The 25,531-nt window shown below is 49.0% G+C and overlaps 1 protein-coding gene across 5 annotated transcripts in view; it reads right to left on the reverse strand.

The window, feature by feature from the left end:
* Window positions 1–25,531, reverse strand: part of ct (homeobox protein, cut) — a 205,648-nt gene that overhangs the window by 71,617 nt on the left and 108,500 nt on the right. For all 5 annotated transcript variants that reach the window (XM_055065542.1, XM_055065540.1, XM_055065541.1 and 2 more), the window contains 2 exons: window positions 24,263–24,318; window positions 6,956–7,088 (listed from right to left, as the gene is read on the reverse strand). In XM_055065542.1, the coding sequence (XP_054921517.1) occupies window positions 6,956–7,088; window positions 24,263–24,318 (189 nt within the window). The remainder of the gene's footprint in view (window positions 1–6,955; window positions 7,089–24,262; window positions 24,319–25,531) is intronic.

Genomic DNA, 25,531 nt, shown 5'->3' on the forward strand with positions numbered 1-25,531 from the left:
GTGCACACGTTCGCAAGTGCGCACCGTCGTCATCATAATAATTATCATCATAATCAGCGGCAACAAAAAGAGGATCCCTGCGATCAGTTTCTTCCATATATCAGTGCCATCCAAACCAGAACCTGAAAGGATCTGCCTCGTCATCTAGCCAGTTCTCTACTTTCCTATGGTTTGCAACTCAGTTAAAAAAAAAAAAAAAAAACAAGAACGTAATAACAGATGTGGTGGGCACTTTAAACACAGCTCATAACATAGCATATTTACAAGATTTGAAATATTCATTTATTTATTTTATTTGTATGATACTCATCTCCCACGACACAAGTACACTGCAATAGTGCATGTGTAAGAAAATATGCATCATAAAACAACTACACCCGTCCTCTTCATGTTTGTAGTCTCTCAAAAGGAGGGCACAACGTCTGTGTTTACGTGCATTTGTAAGACATAGGCATAGCGAGCACTTCAAATGCCAGTACGAGCCAAGAAAGCTGCCGCTCTCCCGTCGATGCAGTCATCGACGAATAGTGTTGGAAACAAAGAGAGCACGATGGGAGGTTAACTTCGCGAAGTTTTCTCGACCCATAGATGTGACCGTACCCTCAGCAAAATTTAGTTTCTTCGATTGGACAGGGGCCGACGACGTGCGCGCAAGCGGCGGCTACAGAGATAGACAAGAGATCTCGCCGCTAGTTTTAATCAGCTCTGTGAGCCGGAGAGGAGATAATTCACTCCTCCGATTCACTCTTCCTTGAGCGCGCGTATATATATATATATATATATATTACCCCGTGACTGCCGCATTCTGGTGACAGGCGGCTCTCTTCCCGTTTTATTTTTCCTCTCGGCCTAGTCTCCCCTTTCGCACTCAGAGGCGCACCGATATGCAGAAACAGCTGGCGTCTATAGCTCGCGTACGCCGCGGAGCCTAAGTTCAATTTGCAGCTGCGATCACGAGCGGAACACAATGGCACCAGCCGTCCCTTCCGCACCTCGACATTCGTCCGTGTGTGTGCTCGAGTCCCATTCCACATTTCGCTGTCGACGAGCACCGGCAGAACGCGATTTTTGGTTCCCTCTATATGCACACAGCAGCGACGATCGGACGCTGCTCGATGGGCGAGGGAAAGAGCACGCAATCTTGGCGGGACAAGTGGATGGCCCGGAGACGGCCAGGGAGGGAACCATAAGAAGAAAAGAAAGCGAGAGAAGCGTCAGAAAACTGTATAATAGGATGACGCCTTCATTCAGTCGGCCGCGTGGAAGGTAAATCTTCACCTCAGAACCGACGGTGTCGCGCCTCCGCTCGTGACGGTCGCTCTTTCATCGTATTCTTTTTTTCTCTCCACGCCGTATAAGTTAATCATCGCGGTGAGAAGTTTAGGCGGCGCCGAAAGAAACTGTGGCGGGGCCTTATGGGACGCGAGGAAGTGACTGCGCGCCGCCGCTAGCGTATAACGTACGGCCCATACGCGGCCCGGCGAATGTCAACGCATGACGTCGACGAAGTTGGAAGCCGTATATATATATATATACGGTGCTGGAAACCACCATCGCACAAGAAGGAGGAAAACAAAATAACTATAATGAAGTGTAAGGTGCGTGCTTATTCACAGCTACGTCTGTTATTGAGCTTGACGCTCAGCAGAGCTGCAAGCAATTCACTACCAAGAAAATTACCTCGGCATTTTCCAATGTATACAGACGCTTCAGCGCCAGCTCTGCAGGATGTCAAGTGTTAGACTTAAACGATAGACAACGAACTGAAGCACTTCTTAACGACGCGATATGCGATGCCTCATTGAGATTAGCGCTGGAGCTAGCCAAAGCTCGAAGCGTTTTCGAAATACAGCGCAGCGAACAGTCAGAGATAGTACGGCACGATATGCTGGAACAACATTTGGCGTGGCAGTTATCATTAATGAAACTATTACCTAATGATAATAAACGAAGTTCAAAGCCTGGCAGCAAGGCCACTATTACAGGCAAAGGAGATGGAGCACGATACCAAAAAGCAAATAAATTCTACGGACGAGAAAAATTCAAGTCAGAATCAGAATTAAGTACTGAATGATGGATGGAGGAAAGAGAAAAGTTGAAGGCAGGGAGGTTAACCAGAATAACGTCCGGTTGGCTACCCTACACCGGGGGAATGGGTAAGTGCTGAAACAGCCAGAAACGACCACTTGGCTGCACAATTTATCCCCGCAGCCAGCTTCACAACAAGACCTGACTGCACTTTTACCTGTTTTTCGACCTTCTCTCGTCCTTTGTTATCTTTATGATATCATAGGTTATTTACGCACTGGATTAAGCAATAACGACGCAACGTGTCGCACTAGCGTCTATGCTTCCATCAGTCTCCCTTTTGATCTTTTTCTTTTTTCTCTGCTTTTCTTTTTGCTGCGGCCAAAATTTCCATCACTCGGGTCCCTTCACATTGGTTGATTCAGGCACAACCAGAAAATAATTAAACTAATTTTAAAATGAAGACAGAGGGAGAATGCTCGTGTGGGGAGGACCGGAGGCTGAGAAGAAAGGTTTCCTCTCTTCGAGACAAAGGGCGAGAGGGTGCCAAATGCGATCCCGTGCCGCCCACCTTCCGTGAAGCAACACGGTGTCGCGGAGAAAAGCTGCGCGTAATTTGTTTTTGCAGAGCAGTTTCCTTGAACCGTTGTCAGCACTTCCTCCAAGCTAGCGCTCCCCTCCCCTCCCCAACTCTTCCATCGTTCTATTCTCCTCACAAGTCAGCGACACTTCCCACTGTCGTGCGCCCTAGTCCCGTCACTAGCTGATCACAGCCGAAGAGAGAGAGAGAGAGAGAGAGAGAGAGAGAGAGAGAGAGAGAGAGAGAGAGAGAGAGAGAGAGAGAGAGATAGATAGATAGATAGATAGATAGATAGATAGATAGATAGATAGATAGATAGATAGATAGATAGATAGATAGATAGATAGATAGATAGATAGATAGATAGATAGATAGATAGATAGATAGATAGATAGATAGATAGATAGATAGATAGATAGATAGATAGATAGATTTGTTTCGGCAACAGCGCTGATCACTGATTTAGAACCAAAGGGGCGAGCCTAGTTTAATCAACTGAACAATATAATTCAATGCTATATGGGGAATATCTGACCAGCCTGACGAGAGCTGTGCACACGCAGCTGGCTGCTGTAGCGAAGAGAGAAAAAAGGGGGATAGCACTTAGCGGGGGCGGCGTGGCCACTGCCGAGATGATCAAGTCCGCTCTCTCTAACTCTCGAGTTAGTGCATTCTTCAGACGTAGCTGAGCAATGTGCTGCAGTCAAGCTCAAATACTGTTAGCGATCGCGCTTCCTCGAGTGCTACAAATATTCTCTAATCTTTGCAGCACTTCCATTTAGTTCTCATCAATTTCTCGTTTTTCTTTTTTCTTTTTTGACAGTCTACTTATAAGTTAGCGTTTGCAGAAAGAGAGCGAAAGATATTAATTAAAGCTGGAGGCCTATTCAGACGCCTGGCATGTTACGCCAGGTCATTGGGCAGAAAATTGAAAGAGCAAACAAAAATTGAAAAGTTAGCAGCAAAAATTTTAATCAAGCTGAGGCAACTGCCATTCAAGAAATACAGAAAGAAAGGAAGAAGGCGACAAAGCCCTGCAATAAAATGGATATATGCGAACGGAATAAGTTCAACATGACTTAACTAGTGCCATGTATCAAGTAAGACCGTCAAAAGCACCTTCCAAGGTCCGAGAACATCACGAAGCTCAAAGTTGGCATCCTGACCGATGTTTAAAGAACTCCTCCGTGAAGTCTTTCTTTTTTTTTATTCTTTTTGAAGTTGCGAAACACTTGCAGGTAATAATTTGACGTGAGCCACATAGGACCACAATAAAGTTCATCCATCCATCCACACAGAACGCCGCATATATGTCCCATTAAAGTATAATACACCGCTGAATTTTACGGACCGCTGCCCCTAAGGCAACATACGCGCACTGCTGGCAAGATATCTGAAAGAATAATAAGTGACTTCATTACCCTGGTAGCGCAGTGCTAGACAGCGCGGTCTCTTGCTGAGCAAGCGACCAAATTCGTGCAGTGTGAGCAGAAAGAAAAAGGCGGCAAAAAAAAAAAAAAAGGAAAGATTATGCAGATCCCACGCACTGTGGGCAATCGATGTAAGCGAAGCTTTCTGTGCAGTTTGCTTCGATTGACGATAATTAGCGGTCATGTTGACGGCGAATGTTTAATTCAGCGTTCAGTGCAACATGACAGTGGTGGGTTGATGTTAAATGTTACCTTGCGTGAAACACTGCTGTGTTTGGTCGAGGCATTGTTGTGCGCCATATTTCATAACCACTATAAGGGGTTGAGCATTATCAGTGCCTGACGTGGCACATCGCATCGTGGCAGAAGTAGCAAACTTTAATTGAATTATGGGGTGTACGTGCCAACATTACAATCGGATAGTGAAGTACGCCGTAGTTGCGGACTCCGGATTAATTTTGACACCATGGTTCTCTTTAACATGTCCCAAAATCTGAGTGCATGAGCTTTTTTATTTCGCCTCCGTCGAAATGCGGCTGCCACGGTCGGGATCAAATCCGCGATCTCGAGCAATGACATGGCCGCAAATCTACCGCGGGGACACGAAAGTGTTGATTTGACGTGCGACCGCTACCGTAGTGTTGCCTAGACCAATGCGGCTCTGCTTCTGCACGCCCTGCATAAGTTGTCCGCTAAACATATTTGCATGGTGTTTGTTTTTCAGAAACAGCAGAAACGTACCGTACCGTACCTTGAACTTAATTTTATCCCGTTTCCCCGCAACCACTGTCGTGTATAGTAGTAGCGTTTTCTTGCCTCCCTCAAGTCACCTTTTCCCTATCCCCTCTCCCCTCCTTGTATGGCAACTGCGAGCCAAGAGTGGCAAGGCTGTTATTCACTCGTTTCGTGACTGCGTCGGTTCCACCCATTCTCTGCCTCTTCTCCCCCTCCTCCCTGCCATTCTGTCTAGCTTCCCTCTGGACTTTCACGTTAGTAGAAAGGTTAGCGCTGCAATTCCTGCAATGTTTTTGCGGGGGTAGCGCAACTAGCGGGGGCACGGATAACTCGACACATTCGACGCGTTGCAAAGGTAGAACGAGTTCTTCATGTCTTCTTTATTCTTGGCGTCCTACCGACGGGCTTGGCGTCCTATCATCGGAAGCCAAACCCGTCGGCCAGCGCAGTCGCACAAGAACAACTAAACAATTATCTAGCGGTCGTAACTCACTACTTTTCACTGAACAGGTTAAGAAACGATGAAGCTACCCGTGTCACCAAATTCAGACAAATGTCGACAAGCAAAACAGCACAACGTATCAGGGGGGCGTATTGTAACAAGATGAACTGTACGAGCGCGCCTTTCTGCACACTTCAAGAGCTGCATTGCATTGCAAGTGATAGCGGCATCAACCTTACGATGGGCCTCTTACGATGGGCGCTGAAGAAAAGCATTTATTGATAATAATAAAATAAAGTAGACGTCTTTTATTTATCCGTCACGTATATATATAAATGATTGGAAACTTTATTTTCGTTGAATGAATGTAACTATGTCTCTCTTTCATTTAAAAACGCTTTTTTTTCTTTCCAATTTCTGTTCCCTCCAAACATAGTCGCGTTTCACTCGCTGCTCCCGTAACCACCCTTGCTGATGTCTGTGGCAGTATGTTCTGAACCGCTTTGCACCCGAAGCTTCACGACCTATTTGGATCGACCTTGGTATATCTGAAGATACGTTACGCTAAACACAGAAACGGGCGCTTAAAAGCTGCACTCTAAAAAAAAAAGAAAAAAAAGCATGACTGAAAAAAAAAAAATGACGCTCTAAGTTACTGTGCACGTAACCCTATTATCGGCTGTCGGAGGCCAGTAAAATGCTGTAAGCTGCCGTTTTCGACAAATGCAGGCGCGGTGGGAGTGCCAACAGTTAGCGGAAGAGCGTCCCCCCTTTCCCCTCTGCTTTCGACAACGCCATCCGCGTATCGCTCAAACTCGGTTTCGAGGCTATCTGCCACGCGTTCGTGCGTTCCCGCTCATATTGCTCACGACAGTACATCGGAACCGCGGTGGAAGGGACAATGTCGAGGTCAGCTACAGAATGACAAGTTCAAGTGGAGTATAAATGACATCAATCGAAATTACCTCGAGACCTATAAGAGACGTAAATTATACTATGTCGAGAAACATTGCGAGATCTCTCCGAGCAGCATTGCCACGCCTACGAAGACCGCTTACGCAGGCGCCCCCATTAATGTCAACAAAAGAGCGCAAGCATTGACGTAGAGTCCCTGTCATACTTAACCCGAACGCCAATTAAGCGTCTTCTTGCTTCTCCTGCTGAGTGAGCTGGACATTTCTGGTTAGGGTGCCTTGAGTGCACTGGCTTGATTTTCATTTTTTTTTTCAGATCATTCGATGCTTGTTCCTTAATGGTCATGTTTGTTGAAGATGAGCCACTATATGTGAGTTTTAATTGTTCTGATTAAATGCTACGGCGGCTGCATCTCGTTGGCCAGTCGAGTACTTGTCCATAATGACCCGAAACGGAGCGTTATCTTGTCGAAATAGTTTTTTTTGGGGGGGGTGGGTGGGAGGGGGGGAGGGGTAAGCGCAGTCTCAATCACGTGGTTCATGGAATATAAATTAAGCAAGGACGTTTATTCTCAGTTTCAATATTGTGTCCTACTTTCATTTGAACTGTTATTAACTGATCCTTAGAAAATTACACCTTCCCTATCTTCTCGTTTGTTTGTTCCTTTGAGCACACGGGCCTTCAAGTAACAGAAGGCTAACATTAACATAACAACAAACGGGCGGCAGACGATGCGCTGAACAAGATGAAAGCAAGCAGCGCGCTCGAGATGGAGCGAAGCCACCGTCTTACACGCGACATTTCATCTATAGCATGTATACGCACCACTTTCAAGTTGTGAGATCTTGTCCTCAGCCTCGTGTAGCTTGAGGCAGACCTGGGACTGAGATTCCTGCAGTGCCCGCTCCTTGTCCGCCAACTGCCGCTGAAGCTCCAACAGCCGCTCCGCACTTGGGATCTGCAAGAGCGAGACACGAAACACCTGAAGGATGCCCAGGTACGTATACCGTGCACAGTTCAAAATAAAAGTGTGGGATATATAACGTCGCGAAACTGCACAGTGGCTTGTGAGAGGAATCATCTTCCGGGCTGTTAATTCGCGAGCGCCGGAGTAAGTTAGACCGCCACCTGTGGTTCTTTATCTTGCACCTAAGCCTAAGGAAGTGAACGTCTGAGCAACACTGCCCTCATCGAAATGACGCCGCCGCGAGCGAGAATCGAACCCACAACTTCGTTTCCAGCAGCAAAGCGCCATATATTCACTGGATCACTGCGGCAGGTTGTGGTTATTTCCAAGCGCATGTATTTGACGCTTGTCAGAGTCAGCAATCACACCATTAATTGGCTCTTACAAGCTAAATGGAACATGTGGTATACGGTTTTCTTTTTTACGTTTTTTTTTACGTGGTCGCGCACCCTTCTTGCTGTAAAAAGAAAATGTAGATGTACTGCAACTTCGTTTCCATCTTTTTCAAACAAGGTATATATAGGAGCGCTACCCATTCAGGAGACATTTGACGGTCTGTTTTATTGTGTTTTTGTTTTGTTTTGTTGTTTTGTTTTTTGTTTTGTTTTGTATTCTGTGTTTTGTTTGTTTGTTTGTTTGTTTGTTTGTTTGTTTGTTTGTTTGTTTGTTTGTTTGTTTGTTTGTTTGTTTGTTTGTTTGTTTGTTTGTTTGTTTTCGATTTGGTTGGTGGATTGGATGCTTGAGTCTGCCCGCCCGCTTGCCCGTCCGTCCGTCCGCCCGATATATTCTTTAGTCAGTGTGAAAATTGTTGGTTATTTCCTAGTTTCTATATTTGCTCTTGCCTAAAGCAGTTAATTTTTTCGAAGCTGTAGCTTTGGCATAACAGCGGGTCTTCAGTAGTCCTGATTTCGACGCCCGTTAATAGGCAACATTGAACCGAGCAAGTGGTTCAACAGGCAGCACACGATGGAGATCAAGGTTATAATGTTGCGCATCGCTACAACACGACGCCGTCCGACACAAAACCCGACAAAAATGACCGCACATCCGCCAATACGGCTTGCATGCAGGTGGCTCCACGAACGCCGCATTGGTGAACCGTTGAGATTTGCCACGTGAAAATGGCGGCCGCGGCGACGTCAGTGCATGCCAGCTACAAAGCCGCGACATTACGTTTCTCGGAGGCTCATAAATACGCTTCTGCTGTCGATTTCGCCAGCAGCCTGTTCGTTTGTCTCCATTCCTGGAAATGGAGACGCGCGGAATCGGCGAGCGCGCAGACAGCTGCGCGTGGCGGGTGCGCGCAGCCCCGCGAGCGAAGCTTCGTCGCGCTGTAATCGAGCGGCCGCGGCGTGCTTCGCGTCTCTGTGCCCCGTGTCTCAATCAAACACGTGCGCACTCTTCGCGAAAGGTTCGAACATATTCAACACCTCGATTTCACGTCAAAACTAGGGACGATGCTCCCACTCATCTCCAAGCGGTAAACGCCGTGACTGCGGCATGCAAGAGGTTTCTACCGCCTCCCTGTTCTTCGAACAAGGCCCAGTTGTTGCTGAATCTGCAAAATCGATTACCCTTGCTTGGCCTTTCTAAGACAAAACATAAGGGTTTTGTGAAGCCCGCGTGGGTTTCCTTTGTAGCTTCGTGCTAGGTTTGGAGGGATGACAATTTTCTCTTTCGAGTTTCTGAGAAGCGCAAACGCGCACAGAATTGTTATGTGCACTTTGCATTCTTGTTTCAACAGCGCGGATAGATGGGCTAGATGGTATGACAATATGCATAGTGTTGCGCGACACTGCACACAACTCTATCTATCTATCTATCTATCTATCTATCTATCTATCTATCTATCTATCTATCTATCTATCTATCTATCTATCTATCTATCTATCTATCTATCTATCTATCTATCTATCTATCTATCTATCTATCTATCTATCTATCTATCTATCTATCTATCTATCTGTCTATCTGTCTGTCTGTCTGTCTGTCTGTCTGTCTGTCTGTCTATCTATCTATCTATCTATCTATCTATCTATCTATCTATCTATCTATCTATCTATCTATCTATCTATCTATCTATCTATCTATCTATCTATCTATCTATCTATCTATCTATCTATCTATCTATCTATCTATCTATCTATCTATCTATCTATCTATCTATCTATCTATCTATCTATCTATCTATCTATCTATGTTTCTTTCTTTCTTTCTTTCTTTCATTTCAAGGGACATACATCGACACAGATGCAGTCGTATATAATCACGTAATGGTCATAAGGAATCAAATCCCGTTCACAGACTTCGTATTCTAGGCAAAAGATGCCATCTATGGTGGCTGACTGTACTCCTCCCCAACGACATGCAATGCAGCAAGAACTACGGCTCGAGTCAGCCAATCAGAAGAGAGAACCACAAGAAGAAGGGGACCTCGATCGTCCGCCTCTGATCGGCGTCCGTGCGACACCGACTGATAGAAGCATCACGGAAATATCAGCGGCACACAGTGAGCAAGCCAAGCATAATGAACCAAATCGTCCAGCAACAAGTTTTGTTGAGCCATCCTCCTTTTTAAGTACACGTAGTGGGCTTTTGTTGCTATAGCTTCGTTTGCACGAGTTCGACGCGACAGGGTCGTGCGTGAAGTCGAGCTGAAATCATGAATTCCACTCTGCCATTTTTCCTTCCCTTACTTGCGCACTTAAAGTATATATAGAATAGAATAGAATTTATTGACAGGAAAGACAGAGAGGTCGACCTGAGCTAGTACGCTCTAGTCTGCTATGCACTGGGGAAGAGGGAGGGGGAGTGAAAGTACTGGGATGGATGGTGATGATAAGAAAGTGGTGAGTGCTTATGTATATCAGACAGTTGCCTTGCTAGAGCTGCTCGTCGAGCTTGGTGTCCTGCAGAAACTTCAACAACACTTTAGTTGCACGTCAGTTAAAGTAAGTGATAATGTGTACTGATATGCATGCTGTTTTTCACAAACAAAACTTTGCAGCGAAGAGGCCAGTGCCTCATATCGAAGGCGCTAACACGGACATACGTTGAAGGCAGTCAGTGATCATAATACAGCCTCACAAGCTCGTTTTACGGACAAAGATGGTGTGACATTCAGCGTGCGATACACGGCTACACAGCTTGTTTTAGAAAGGCATGCGCAGTATACGACAAAAAGTACGCGCAGTGGAAGTTGAAGCTAGTAACCAATGTTGAGACTTTTGTTGAACCCGGTATATGTTTAGCTTGCACATACACAAATACAACAGTTTCTGTACGTGTATCCAAGCAATCGTGACGCTGAGAAACAGGGATTCTTGTTCTGATAAATGGCTAAGGCCGGGCATAGAAGACAATGTCTTTGACAAATGAGGGCAGCGGATGACGTTATTTACGTCTCCATTTAATCTCCTTTTTCACATCGGTTTACGTATACGCTAGAGGACCGCGAAAAGGCGTCGCCCAGATAAAGCGCAAATCTGCTCCAGGCGTGGAATGCTTGCGAAACTACACGTACGGAGATATTCGCATGCAAATACCTCCGATCCCTTTCGGAAACTCATTCTGAATCGGACGCGATTAGAGGAAGGGGGCAAGATAGCAATAAAAGCCAGTGGACGATCAAAGCGCCTTCTGGGCCACTGCATAGACATTTAGCTGCCGTTATGGATGTGAGAATTTGGAGAAAAGAAAGAAGGAAAGCAAAAAAATTAAGGCGGGAGGCGGTGAAATTGTGCACGGGTAAACACAAGGTGCTGCTGAAGCGTTCCGAAGCCGTTGGAAGCGGGCCGCCCGATGCGCACAAAGGCTGCGGATTGTCGGCACAAACGCGCGCCTCTCCTCGGGAGCGTGTACCGCGTTGAAGGGAGTCAGGAGGAAGCTGCCTCGCGCAAGAGGGATTCCCAGTTATTGTTGTTGACGTGGGCTCGCCAATGGGCGGCATTGTGTCCGAATCACACGGGTCGCCGGAGCCTGCGACTTCTCAATGGCCACGGATAAATAAGACGTCGTTCACGCGCCCCCTGGATTATGGAGGGGGGTATGTATACTGGCATGAGAAAAAGAGGGGGACGCTATGGTTGGCTACGAGAGAAGCTCTGAGAAGAGTCGTGTGAGAACCTCGCAGAGAGCACTTAACGTCTACGCGCAATGCGTATCAATGGGCAACTGTCAATCAACCACTTTGGATTCGGCCTTCCGTTTAGCGTTTCTCGAAGCACGCCCTTCATTTGGCATGCCCCTGTTTCGTTTTTGTATAGATATATAGAGCTCTCTTTACGTTTGACTGAAGTCTCTATTTTGACAACATGTCAAGCTTCACCAAACGGGCCATCGAGGGGATCGACCGTGGCTTGTAAGGATGAGCGCGACTTTCGGTTCTACGCCCAGTGTGGCTGCCGTACGAGTGCGGTATATCCGCAGAGTTAAAAGTTAGCATCGTATTAAGGTTATTCCACCAAAAAATATATACCTCATCTTTCAGAAACACTAAATGTACAGAATATTGTACATTTAGTTTTCCAACGGTAAACTAATGGCGCCTCGATGAAATCGCCCGAAGGTCAAAGAGAGCAAAGCGATTCTTAAGTGCTTTGTTATCAGTGTCCCTGCACGAAAGTTTATACTCCTAAATGCACAAACATATACTTAAACATTTAAAGGGAGCTTGAAAAGGAAAGGAACGTACCGGCACCGAAACCTATATAGCTCGCAGAGTATTGGCGCAGTTCCACGAGGACAAAAATAATAATAATAATAATAGCAATAACAACAGAAACGGTCTTTCGGCGACAGTAGAGCCAACCATTGATCACTGGAAATAAGTGCGGTGTCGAAAGCGGAACTTTCATCGAGCGGCGAATATGGAAGGCGACCCAGCGAGGTCCTCGGCCAAAAAATAAAAGCTATAGCGAGCTACGCCTTTCGGCGGGTCCCGGGCACAACGTTTCCAGACTATCGCGCTGTGTGCTCCCCCCTTCCCAGCGCACATATATATGATACATGCACAGACGCTGACCGCTGTGCATCATCGATGAATTCCACCATCCTTTATCCTCATTCCCCGGGACTGCAAGAAAACATAGACGCATCGTCGATTGGGCCGAGAGCGATTCTTCGGGAAAATGCGCACTGTAGCCGCGTGCTGCTGTGGCCTTCGTGGTGGAGCCTCTTGACAAACGAAAGAGAGATAGAGAGGGAAAAAAAAAAGGCAGAAAAAAGATTGCCACGAAGACGAGTCCTTCGAGCGCCATATGAGAGCGAGCATGCATGCGTATAGCCTCTGCGGTTTGTAGCGCGGCTGGGTGGGTGGCAAGCCTGGAATGAGGGTCATACATCTACCGCGCGCGGCGGCTCGCTGCAGAAGGCGCGCAGATGCCGCCCCTCTCCCTCGGAAGAGGAGGCCGCCCTGTGGGAAGAAAAAGGAAGGCCGTGCGGCCGCACTCCGGGAGACAGACGGCTGGGGAAGGCCCATTCCATCGGCGATCGTCGCCGGCGTCGTCATTCGGCTGTTCGGCTGCGATCATCGTCGGCGTTCCCGTGAAAGATTTATGGCGCCACGGGTCCCGCCGCTGCATGGCTCGCCGCTCGCGGGTCGCCGCTTTATCTTCAGCCATTCCTCTTTCCTCGCTTCCCCTTTTGTTTCGCGTCCTCCCTCGTCTCGCGAGCAGCACCCAGCGTTTCTTTTTTTTCTGCCCTCGCTGCCGAGGGCTTGGGAACGCGCGTGGCCGGGGCGCCCCGTGGCGAAGTAACGGCGGCGAAAGCGCATCGCTCGCGCCTTTCCCAAACTTTGAGTATCGATTTCACAAAAACGTCGTCGCCAACAACTCCCCTCTCTGCATATGCGCGGCGGCCTGTGTGTAGCTTGGGGAGTGCACGAAGTCTCCAGGAAATCGCTCGGGCGCACCCACGGGCCTCAGGCATGGTGACAGCATACAGCGGCGTCGGTAAAATCGGAGGAAGAGAGAGAGTATCAGCAATTCCAACGCGGAGAAATATGTGAGACGAAGAAGATACATTTCGCGTGGGACCAGATGGCTCGAGAGATCGCACGCGCAGCGCGCGGGGAGGGTCTCCGCTGCCGGGGAACCGCTCGAGCACGAAAGACCGCAGCGGTATAAAACGGCGCCGACGACTGAAAGGCAAGAGGAAGCCGTAAAGCAAGAAAGCGGGCCAGCGCGTTTGTCTTCCATAAGAGGTCACGAGAAGGCAGATTGCTTCTCGATCGCACCCGCCGCCATGTGCACAGTCATGCATAGTCCCGTAAACGACTTCGCGCAAAAGTATACAGCGTCCCGCGTGTAGAACTGGTGGCAGTGCTTCGCGAGCTCGAGTAGCGGGAGAAGGAGCTCCCCGATGGAACACGATCTTCCTTCGTGCCCAGATGCGTTTTGCGGGACAAATACAAAACGATAAGAAAATAAAAATGCAGATGGTTGCATCAGATCGAAACATGTACTGGAAAAAGACAAATGTATGAGCGTCTGCGAAATACGTTCTGTATTGCGCACTTTGGCACGTTCGCAGCTAGGAGGCGCCAGCTTAGTACATAGGAAGAAAAATGTACGCTCCCATCATCTGTTCATAGCGGTGATTTGCGGCTGTACAGCTGTACAGGGAAGTAATTTGCGCATTTCTTTCCGAGAGAGAAGGAGAGAGAGAGCGAGAAAGAGCTTCTTACGAGGTGAGAAGCGGCACAGAAATGCGCTCGCGAAATGATGCTGTGATTAGTGAACTAGACAAAACTCTCACCTCCGTGCCGTGGGTTAAAGCCTGCTAGTAGGCAGGCAGACTTGCAGAATAACATTCGTCGCTCACTTCATATATGGTATTAGCAGGAGACTCCGGAATAATTTGGACCACCTGGGGTTCTTTAACGTGCACCTAAATCTAAGTGCATGGGTGTTTTCGCACTTCGCCCACATCGAAATGCGGCCGCCGTGGCCGGGATTCGAGCCCGCGGCCTCGTCCTTAGCAGCCCAACACCATGGCAACTAGACAACCACGGCTGGTTATATATATATTTCTTTGGCAGCCGCAGCGGTTTGGGAGTCCCTCTCAAGATCGTCCATTGTCTTTCGACGAGCGAAGATTTCTCAAAGTCTGTATATATGACCGCACTTTCAAGGTCCGCATCTACTACGTTCACTAATTTACATGAACCGTTAGACTTGCGGTCGATAGGCGCTGAAATATTGGAAAGAAGGCGCACGTGAAGAATAGAGGGGGAACAAACAGAAGCATCAGCGCTATTTCCACATGCTTTTCCCGGTCACCCTTCATGGCGTATACGATGCCGTGTAAAATTTGCCGTGCAATAGAATCACTTCCGAATTATTGCGCGTGGTGGCACTAAGTCAGCCCCTAATGCTAGTCGGGCGCGTTGGAAGGACTGCTTTGCTGCCTCAGAAATTGTATTAATTATTGGTGTAGTAGCACGCCACGCATTTGCGTCTCGGCAGTGGCGCAATGTTGAGCGATTGCAGTTGCCGAACATGGCGGTGCCAATCCGCCTCTCCTGCAGCCGCTTTTACACCCACGGGGCTAAACTTCACTGCCCTTGCGAAACCACGTCATCAAATTCATACACGCCCACACTTGTCATTTGCACATAGCCGTTGTATGCGGCGCACACACACATAGAGAGAGATAGAAAAGAAAACGCCTTGATCGTACATACCCGAGCGCGCGCTCTTACCTATACCGTACAGCGCCAGAAGTGCTACGCAATGGAAGACGCGCGCCCCGCGGATCGTCCAATTAACTCGGCCGAGCGAATACAAAGCGGTCGATTAGGCGAGCTAACAAGCTGCACTCGCTGGGATCGAAATGATCCGCAACCGCCCTTCGCGACTGCCCTCCCAAGGCGGAACCGCTAATAGTTGATGGCGGCGCGCTAATCTGCCATAAAATTTGGCGGACACGTTCGCCCCGAAACACGTTCGCCTCTAATGGTCCACGGCGCTTGGTTTGGCGGGGCCACTGTTGCCCTAACGATTGGTCGCGCGCCGCGTACTGCCGCGCTCGCTCACGGCGGCCGAGCCGACTTACGGGGGCAGCACGCGAGACGTGCTCCTATACGGCGGCGCGCTTCAGGCCTGCAGGCGCTGCGCGCGAGTTCTTTGTAACCGGCGAAGCTGCCCGTCCGAAGCGCCGAATTTTCTTGTTTTGTTTTCTTTTTTCCTATGGAGTTCCTAATTGTCCCGGGTTAATGGTAGGAGACAATACAAAAAGTGCGCGCGATCCGATAGTTGTAATGTTCGTGTGTGTCAGTAGCGTCGCCTTTGCACGGCCTCTACAGTTTCGAAAAGTGTCAATCTTTGGCCAAAACGCACCTTGGTTGTCCAAAAGAAATTTTACGCGATTTGATCTATCGTAATCTATCCCGCAATCACTTACTTCGCTACTGTTCACGCTGCCAGTGATGTTGCTTCGTGGTTCGAATGTCCGTCCAGGGTGAAGAATTTCGTGGTTGTGAAAGGATCAAGAGCCTGCTCCTCTCCAGCTTGTAAAACGAAACGTCCTCGAAGCCATGCGATCACTCTGTACGTATGTGCCGGATCTTATTCTTTCTTTTTCACCCTGCTATTTCGTAATCTTCAAATGGCCCAAATGCGCCGAATAAACAGCTCCATCTCCTTTTACAGAGGAAACCGTAAATCGCGGGCAGCAGCTTTCCACAATTGAGCGAGCTATCGCTGCCACTGATTCTGATTGCGGACGAAACAGTTGTATTTTTCATTTAAGTCGACACTAACAGTCGGATCGGTCTAGTGACGACAGTCCCACAAGCGGCGAACAGTTCAAAGCCGTTTCTCTCAGCGAAAGTAGGCTTCGCCGCCAATCGCGCTGCGGCGCTTCTCGGCCCGGCGCCTCGGATCGCTCGCCTCGACGGCGCGCGAACGGAGTTTGTGCGCTGGCTCTGCGCGCGTGCTTGGAACGCGCTCGCGCGCCCAGTGCATGCAGCTTGCCGCCAGCCGCGGTGCGGGCTACCGTGCGCAACTTTGCCGCGGGCGCCTAAGGCAAATATTTACCCGCAGGTCGGCCACCCGATGCATGCGAGCCTCTCACGGCACTCGGCACAGACACCCTCCCCGCTTCCTCGGCCGCGCTAGGACGTAAACAAATGCCGCACCGCGAGCGGTGCCTCCGAGCGGCACCGAGATTCAGGTTTCCTAAACGGATACAGCGCTCAGGCGGGGGCGCATTATAACGCTGGCAATTCGGGCACCGATAGGGTCGGAAGGAACGTCGCTAGCCACGGGCGGGGGGTGAGTGCTTGGGATCCGCATTTCGTGGGCAACCAGAGGGGGCGCGCGCATAAGACAATGCAAAATGTCTGCGTTTGTTATGACGCGGGCTCGGCGCCGCGGCGTCGTTCTGGCCAATGATGCGTGCGGTATACGCCGGCGGCGGCACGATTCAACTGAGGCTGAATGAGCGACTCTCTGATACTCCTTGCCTCCGCAAATATATTGCGAGACTTAAATACCCCGTAAGAACGAGAAAAAAAGAAAGAAAGCGCAAACAACGTAAAGCGTAAATGTAACGAAATCACACCTAAGCTAGGAACTCGCAGAAAAACGAGGAGATATATAGAAAGCAAAGTATATATTTCATGAGAAAAAAGTGAGGCAGTACAACAAAAGGCAACAGGCCGATGAATCTGCATCTAACTGTATCCAAATTAAAGAACTGTTCTTGTTGCCTGTTCGAGGCCCCACATGCAATGGTTCGACTCTCGACTCTGAGTATTAGTCTTTCATAGGGTGCAGAGGGTCTGGCGTATAGACATGCACGAACAGCATCCGTCGGTTACACTTATGGCGTTGCTTTCGTCGAGCGAGGAGTTGACTTGACGCGGGCCCAACCGCACCTTTCATCGTGCCGTTCGCGAGCAGCCAGGGGTGGAGCCATGCGCATCATGCGGTGGGCCGTGCTGCTTGCGGTCGCGCTTATCATGCATGCTTCGCCGATGTGTGTGTGTGTGTGTGATGGGCTCGTGCGAGCTCCTTGGATCGAACCGCGAGGCAACGAGCGAGCGAGCGACGTGACCGGACAGTAAACTGCTCGAGCATCGGCCGGCGCCGTCGAGACAGTCGGGCTCGCGGCATAAACACATTAAGACGGCGCGCGCAGAGGCTGCCGCTTCGCGCACTCCGCGATTCGCGCGCATACAGCACGCCGCCGCCGCTGCGCTCCGTGTTTATTATACACAATGCCTTCTTCTCTCGCCGCCGCCTTGGGCTCAGGCTCGCCCAGCGCGCGCTGATATTCGCGCGAGCGAAGGGCCGCGCGTTCACGTCTAGCCCGTAAATCGAGACTGACGCCCCTCTTCGCGCCGCTGCTGCATATCTCCTTGCCTCGCTCCCACCACGTGCGCTCGCATTTTCTTTTGCGCATTCCTTTGTTTTCCTTCTCTCCCACACGCTGTCACTGCCGAGCGACCATTTCTTCGCACGTGCATTCCCGCTACGGAGGTTACTCAATGTTGCATCCATGGGGGGCGGAGGGAGACGAGAGCAATATCGCGTTTCATCATTAGCGGTCGGGAGCCAATCAGCGGAAGCGACGAGCTCGCCTCATCCTCTCACCCCCCCCCCCCCCCTTTTTTTTTTTGAACCAGTTCCTAACGGACTGCAACGACTATGTTGCAGAGGCGGCGCCAGCTCGACGGTTAAGAAATCTGCAACTGTACCAGGAGAGAAATGGATAATGCACCCCCCTACTTCCCTGTAAGTGATACGTAGTTACTAAAACTTTATAAAAATGCTAAAAGCTTGATAGTTAAGTCGAGTCAATGCGGTCCCAAATGCACGAGCAACTATTCAGCCCGACGGCCCTGAGAACGGAGCGGTTTAGCACAGTGCACAAGCATATGTATATATAAACGTAGACATATGACCCAATAGCTGAGGACGAATAACAGCATTGGTAGCGGCGACATCTCGTGACGTTGTGGTTAATTGTAACAGGTTAGAAAGTGTCCTGTATCGCACGACTCACCGAATTGTAGACCCGCGGGACTCCGTTTTAAATTTAATCATTTAGACCATGCTTCCTTTTCAGAGAAAGAAACGGATGGTAACACCACCCATTAAAAATCGCCGAAAGAAGCCCAGCACACCAGTGTAACTCCGCTTCAAAGCCAGCGTCAAAGTGGCAGCAACAAAAGCGACAGACGAATATGTGGCGGCGCGTATTTTGCAATCTATTTCGATTCGGACACTTCCCTGCCCTGTACACACAACAAAAACAGGAGCAGGGGCGCTACCGTCCTTCGCAGAGAACTGTGATCTACAGTTTTGTGCATAGGCCACTGTTTCATGAAGTTGAACCTAACCTATAACCGATACGTCCTTTAATCGTCCGATACGGACATGTGCGAAAGAGGGAGATGAACAAACACACCAAGTTTTACTGTCACCCGCCGCGGTGAATTAGCGGCTATGGCGTTGCGCTATACTAAGCACAAGGTCGCGGGTTCGACTGCCGGCCTAATTTCGATGGGGGTCAAATGCAATAGCACTCGTGAGTACCGAGCACTGGTTGCACGTCAAAGAACATTGCAGGTGATCAAAAGTGACCCGGAATCCCCCGCTACGGCGTGCCTCATAATAATACCGTGGTTTCGGTATACACAATGTGCCGGAATTTAATATCGCAAACAAATTATTATCGAGCGGGTACGCCCTGTACAGTTTTGACATTCGAAAGAAAAAAGCGAACGAAAGCAATAACAAGAACAGAGAAAATCAAATGACACGTGTGACAGGCTATTGTGCAGAACACCACTTTAAGGAAATCGACGTTGTTTTCGGCCCATGGCACTATAACGTCGCCCGTTTGGTGCATCCACGTGGGTGAAGAGAGAAACGGCGCTCTATACGAACAGGGCCATATGCGGAATACAGCACTCGTTTGTTTTTCCTTACTTCTGGTAACCACAGTTTTCATTCGCCGTGAACTTAAATTCGACAACAACGATGTCGCAGGCGCCTTTAAATGATCCATATAGTGTCAGCAGTTTTTCGACACGCACGCCCAAGCGGCGATGTCCTGACGTGAACTTTTCGTGCGTCTCCCAGAGCAGGAAGGGTACTGAACTGGACCAATAGGTTCAGGTTGAGACAATGCACTCTTCAGGGGGAACGATTAAAGACGCTGGCAGGCACAGAAAGGACAGAGCAAGCTTCTGTCCTCCGTTCGCGTCTCTAATCGTTCCGCCGGGAGAATGCATTGTCGCCCAACGCCTTCTGCGGGGGCGCGTCGCTGCGAGCGAGACAATCTTTAAAGCGGGACGCGTAGCGATCGGCTATACTATACGCACTATGGACTGGCTGCATAGTAGACGCGAAGGAGGTGGACGAGACGATGCGGCACGTGCCCAGCCAGCCAGCTGCGCAGGCTCCGAGGCGCCGGAGAACAAACGGATATCGCCGAGACCAGCTGTCAGCCGATCACACATCGAACGAGAAGAGTCGCACACAGAGAACAGGCGCGCCGCGCCCTTATGTATATACCACCAACAGACGGCAACATGTAAGACGATTTCGTCTGCTAAGCTCAATCGGCCAAAGTAATCAATCAAGTAACAAGCAAATTTAACCAGTGGAATGCTCGGTCATTACTCGATCGCACACGGCCGTCCTGAACCCGCAATTGAAGTCCCCCGCTTCAAGCAACCCAACCATATTATAAATATATGCAGAACACGAAATCTGCCAGACACGCGATTTAAATGAAAATTTTCTTATTACAAAAGCGGGAATAATTGTGACAGTATATCTCGCAGCAAATTTCAGAACTTCACATCCTCAAGTTAGGGCTAAACTGCGTGTTTCAAGCCGTTTAGCAGTTTCAAACGCCGTCGATTTCCAAGTTTGCAAGGTCAAAATTCCTAAATATAACCACTTAAAAGATAATTTAGTGACTCCCAGCTAATTGGGTATAGCTACTTGTCTGGCTCGTAAGTCGCGAAATAAATATATCGCGGACGCACAAACTAGTAAAAGGGCATGGCACGCACACAATGACATCCATGCGCAGTCTATAACAATGAGCTGTCGAAATATCACCATCTGCGTCAGAAATTTCATGCTCCTGATTCTCAAAAAAATAAAAATAAATAGATCAAGTAAATAAATAAATAAAAGGAAAGAAAACTGGCACGACGAAATCACCTTCCCGCTAATAACAGCTCAACTACATTGTCGCACGGAAGAGAGTGCTTGTCGCGCAGTCCGAGTTTACGGAATGTCTAGAATTGTTGATTCGTTGGGCCCCTTGGTTCACCGTGTTGTGTCGTCGAGCAAACTAAGGGCGCCTGTCCCCCTTACCCCCGCTCAACGACACAGCGGAAGTCCTCTCTCGTGCGGGTGCGACGAAATTAACGAAACGACAAATCAAATGTCACAGCGGTCGCAAAAAGGGAGCGAGCATCACTCGTTTGTTTCCCATACACCCAAGAAGCCATTCAAAGATATATCCCCAACGTATCTGCATCCAAGCAGAATCCGCGTATTAAGACAGCCGCAACGCGTTCCAGTTTCGTTACGATAGCGGCTTTCTTTTATGCGTGATCGAATGAGACGTCGCAGATTTACGCACTGTACCGTCGTGAATGCAAGCGGTGCACGCGCTCGGCACTCGGCGCACTCAGCAGCGCGTGCAAGGCGGGAACAAATGAGCCACGAAGAAAAGCGCCGCCGCAACCGCCTCGCATAAATATAAAAGCGCAGCTGTCAATTCGAGCGAAAGAGCAAAAGGAGCTTGTTTACAGCCACGGCAGCAGGTGTTCTTTTTTCCGATCCGCGAAGAGTTGTGGTTATGGTCGCATCGGCAATCAATCAATAAAGAAGAATGGATTAGGGCATGCTCTCTCGGGCGCCTGAACAAGTGCGAGTCGTGCTTTTCTGCTTACCGCGACAGAGTTAAGCCAGCTCGGCGGTCGCTAGGCGAGGCGCACGCGCTGGAGGAAAGACGATTCGATTGCTTCGACGGACAGACGTCGATGGAAGGATCTTCCAACAAGCGTGGTTCGTCAAGGGGACGAACGTTCCAGCGTCACTGATGTGCGCTACGTGATTCTCGTCCCGTACATTTAACGCAGTTCACGTGTTCGGCCGTTCACGTGACCGAATTGCCCAGCTCTCGGAATGAAGTGACGTATGCCACTTGCAACACCCTTGGCAGCGCAGTCAACCTTAGCTCGCACAGCTGGCCTACGCAGCGCTGACGACGCAACCGTATGAAAACAGTAGTGCAAATTTACGATAGCTTTATTAAGGCGAAATCCTCAGATGGCTCATGGGTCGACAAATTGACCGTCGGGCGTTATGGCACCGAAATTCAAGCGCATGCGCCAGTATTTCTTTATCATTAAATAAAGAAACAAAATAAAGAGCTCAATTATCTCTGTTCGCGTTGAAGGGACACCTTCTAAGCAATCAGTGTGGCCACAAAAGTGTCTGCATGTGGTTTTCCCGGTGTTGTTCTTTGCCGAGCAATGTACACGTGTCTTACGACGTTTTGAGGAGTATAAGTATACGCCCGCGAGAACTGGAAATAAGACTTTTGTTGAAAATTTAGCGCTGTATGATTGTCTAATTTGCCTTTCCGTGTCCACTTCACTCTGCCTGCGCTACAAGAAAATAGAAGGCACCATATATACAAGCCCATGTAGCTACCCTCGTCGAATAAATTGTTTAAAAAAAATTCATTCAGTGAACTTGCGTATGCGTCCTAGTGGTCTTCCTAGACTTGCCACGACCGTTCTAACGTGCTGTTAACCACGCAGAACTAGTGGCAATGTCTAGGCGACCGAAAAAGAGAACAAGAGAAAAACAAGTAAAGAGAAAACAAAACAAATAATAGGAAGCAACAACGCATTCGAATGAGAATGTCAAAGTAATTTAATGAATGTCTCGTGAGCGCGCAGGCTTTCGCCTTCATCCTCTTTAGCGTAGGCTAAAGTAACTGTCAACTTTTCCGTCCGTTGTAACTGCGGGACCGTAGCCAGACAGTGTTCACGGTGTGTACAGGTGCCTCAGATCTTCAGGAGGTGCAAAACACGAGCTTCGAGGTATCCATTCCCAAAGTTGGCAGCACAGTCCCACGCAGAGGACGCATATCGGGCCCCGTGCGTCTGGCCAGTCGGTTGCGGCGCAGAGCAGCGCCATCAATGTCTATTGAATTTACAGTAAAACGTAGAAAAAAGAATAACCTGGTGTTCTCAACGCAGTGTTTTTAAATGCAGCATAAGAAAAGCAGACGAAAATAAGCATTATACAAGACATATGCGCACAAATTTGGCACTACGTTTTTTTGTCTCTCGGCACGAACATCGCTCTCGAGTAGCATTTCAAGCAGAACGACCGAATCAGTGTGACCAAGATTGCGTGTAGCGGCTGAGTCGACCGATTAGCGTGCACAAGCAGCATTTGGAACTACGCGCCGACATATCCTCGACGGACTCCGGAGGCCGGAAAACATGGTTACGCGCTGACATCAACTCGAAATTAAAGCGTTCACGATCGAAACCTGCCGGTTACGCTTTACCGTTTCAACGGACGGCTGTAGAGCATGAGTGGCAAACACCGATCAATCAAGGGCAGCAGCAACAAAAAGGAAAACACGGCTGTCACCTTCCGGTGGAGTTCGCGTTCGCAGAACGCGACGCAAGAGCGGGCACCGGCCAGTCTCCTTTGTGATCGTTTCAAGCGTGAAGTCGCTGCAAAATCCGCAGGAAGAGCCGATTTGGGAGAAAACGAAGAACGCCGGCGTCGCATAAACACGTAAACAATGAACTTCCGGTGTGAGATAAATTCATTGGAGCGTGCATAGAGTTACGTATGGTTGACAAAACGGTGCCAGAGTTTCACATCCTCACACTATGTGTCCACCTGAAAGCTTGCCACGTGCGCAGACGCAGTTGCATTACACGGAGACAGCGGGCAATGGGGCACCGTGTACACAAGTGGGCACATGGTCACTGGTTCTCCAGCGAACAGGAGCTACATGGCCACGTATCGTTGCTGCAACACCTCGAGACAGGACATTGCGGTTTCGGGAAACGGACGCGGCGACGTCGGCTGCACGGACGGCCGAACACCGAGACGCATTCAAGGCAAGAAACGCCGCCCCTTTCCCGCGGCGCTGTCGCGACGGACGAGACTGCCTGCCCGCTTATACGCCCACATTTCGACAGCTATACCGCACGCTTCTGCGGTCTATTTTTTCGAATCATCGCCACAGAGCTGTAAGGACAGTCAGCTAATGACTCCGGCACATGTTACTATGGGCAAGAACAATCATGACTGTACCACTTCAGACAGAACTTGCCCTACACGAACTACTGTTAGTTGCGAAAATCAGTGGATAGACTCGCCACTGTGCTCTGTGTCTAACGTTCCTTGATAACTTATACAATATGTTCTATGTCGCTATTTGTTGCGGGGACAATCTCTGAAGGCCGCGTTACACTTGCAGCCCGACCCGATGTTAGAGCAGCGGGATCTGCACCCCACACGTTGCACGCTATGAAAGCACTTCTGATTTTCTAAGGTGTACATGTCTTAATGAAACTTTGTGAATAGATTTAGTGTATCTGTGAGTGTGCGTGTTCTTTGTGTATTCGTGTGATCACACTCAGTATAGTATTTCTCACCAAGAACCTGAAGTAGCATGCCATGGGCCAGGCTAATACACCCTGCTTCTCGTCGAAGACAGCATCTCTACGCCTCTCTGGAGCACTAGACTGTAACGTCGCCTGTAGCAGGCTTGTGAACTTACAATAGCCGCCCAATACAGCATATTTGTAAAAAAATATGACAATGGTCATATCTGTAAGCCATCTTACAAAGAAATAAAATGACGATAAACGGCAAGGAATCAAGAAAATTGTAAACAAACCCGAGCGCTAAGTACCCTTTGTTTCTTTTCTAGTTTATTTGCAGGCACATGTCGCGATTGAAAGTTTGCAGGGCATCGATTTTTCGACCAAGATATCGGTGACTTCAGACAATTGCGCGCACACCTAGCGCAAGTTCTTTTGCTGTTCACAACGTGTACCCAAGCGCACGTCAATGTAAATACAAGCAAGAGGCTACGAAAGCAAGTAAATTCAAAAACGTAACACTGAGCAAATGTTTGAACCTTACCTGTAATGTGACGCTGTCTTGGCCCACTTGGTCCCGTAGCTGCTGGATTGTGAGATCTGCACGAAACAATAAAGGGAGAAAAATTAAGACTCCGCACCGAAATGCTGGTCCCTCTTTGAAGCACAGAACTTTGATATCGACTGAACATCGGAGACGATAAGAAATAACACACTGCGTTTAATTTCACGTCTTCGCAGAAGTACTGCATAATACGGACGTCGGGGATTTTCGGTGCCGACGCCTTAGCGAACAAAGGTGGCCGCGAGATCCCTGGCACAAAGAATTACACAGAAACAGAATCACAAGTCATTAAGTTATCTAGAAACGTCTGCGCTGATCTCGCTGCCGGCTCTGTACCGAATTGGCTACGTTGAGCTGCTCAGACTCCGAAGCGTCGAGGTTGAGCCCGCAGCTAGAGCGAAAGGCTGGACGCCCTGCAGATCGTTTGATCGCAGCTGCACAGGACTGAGATTTGATGCCGACGTTTGGATAGAGAAAAGAACAAAAGAAAGACAGGGCGAGTCCTTTTATGTAAGCCCCAAAACGCCCATCAATTTGCATTCAAACAGGCCTGACGCCTCTACAATATAGGTTTTCGCCATATTTATACGGCCGTCACGGTTTTAAATCTTTCGTTTTTCTCGTTAATAACGTCATAAACAAGTATACCGCGTGCGTTGCAAATGCAACACGGGTCGTAGATCAGATTTCGAGGCGGCAGCGCTAGAAAAAAAAAAAGAAAAGAAAAAAGCGCTCGTTCATAGCCCGTAATAACAGTCATTGTGGTTCACGCGCACTCCACGGGTAGCACGACACCGCGAGTCGCGCCTCGTTCTATAACACGTCCCGACAAGCTGTGGAAAAAAATGAAATAGAGAGAGACAGAGAGAGAGAGAGAGAGAGAGATAAACACGAACAATGGTGCTAGGCGTACGCGTATATCGGCTTGGCAATAAGCACCTCGGAGGTGGGATATAATTCGGGCCGTCCATTCGGGGCGCATTATGGATAGGCGGCCGTTTGCATAGCGCGCACGTGCAGAGAGCGCATCCCCCCTCCTCCTCGCCAGACTGCACGACAAGCGTGAAGAAGACTGGAGCACAATGCACGATCCGGTGTCGACGAGGCGACACGCGAGAGTATTGCACGAGGACTCGGCGACACGACGGGCCCGAGGAGCGTAACAACAACCGCACTATATTCCCGCAGGGGGCGCATCTCGATAAAGTACGACCAGCTATAAGCAAGCACGCGCGCACGGGGAGAAGA

The sequence above is a fragment of the Dermacentor andersoni genome, chromosome 3, assembly GCF_023375885.2.
Source record: "Dermacentor andersoni chromosome 3, qqDerAnde1_hic_scaffold, whole genome shotgun sequence".
Taxonomy (NCBI): Eukaryota; Metazoa; Arthropoda; class Arachnida; order Ixodida; family Ixodidae; genus Dermacentor; species Dermacentor andersoni.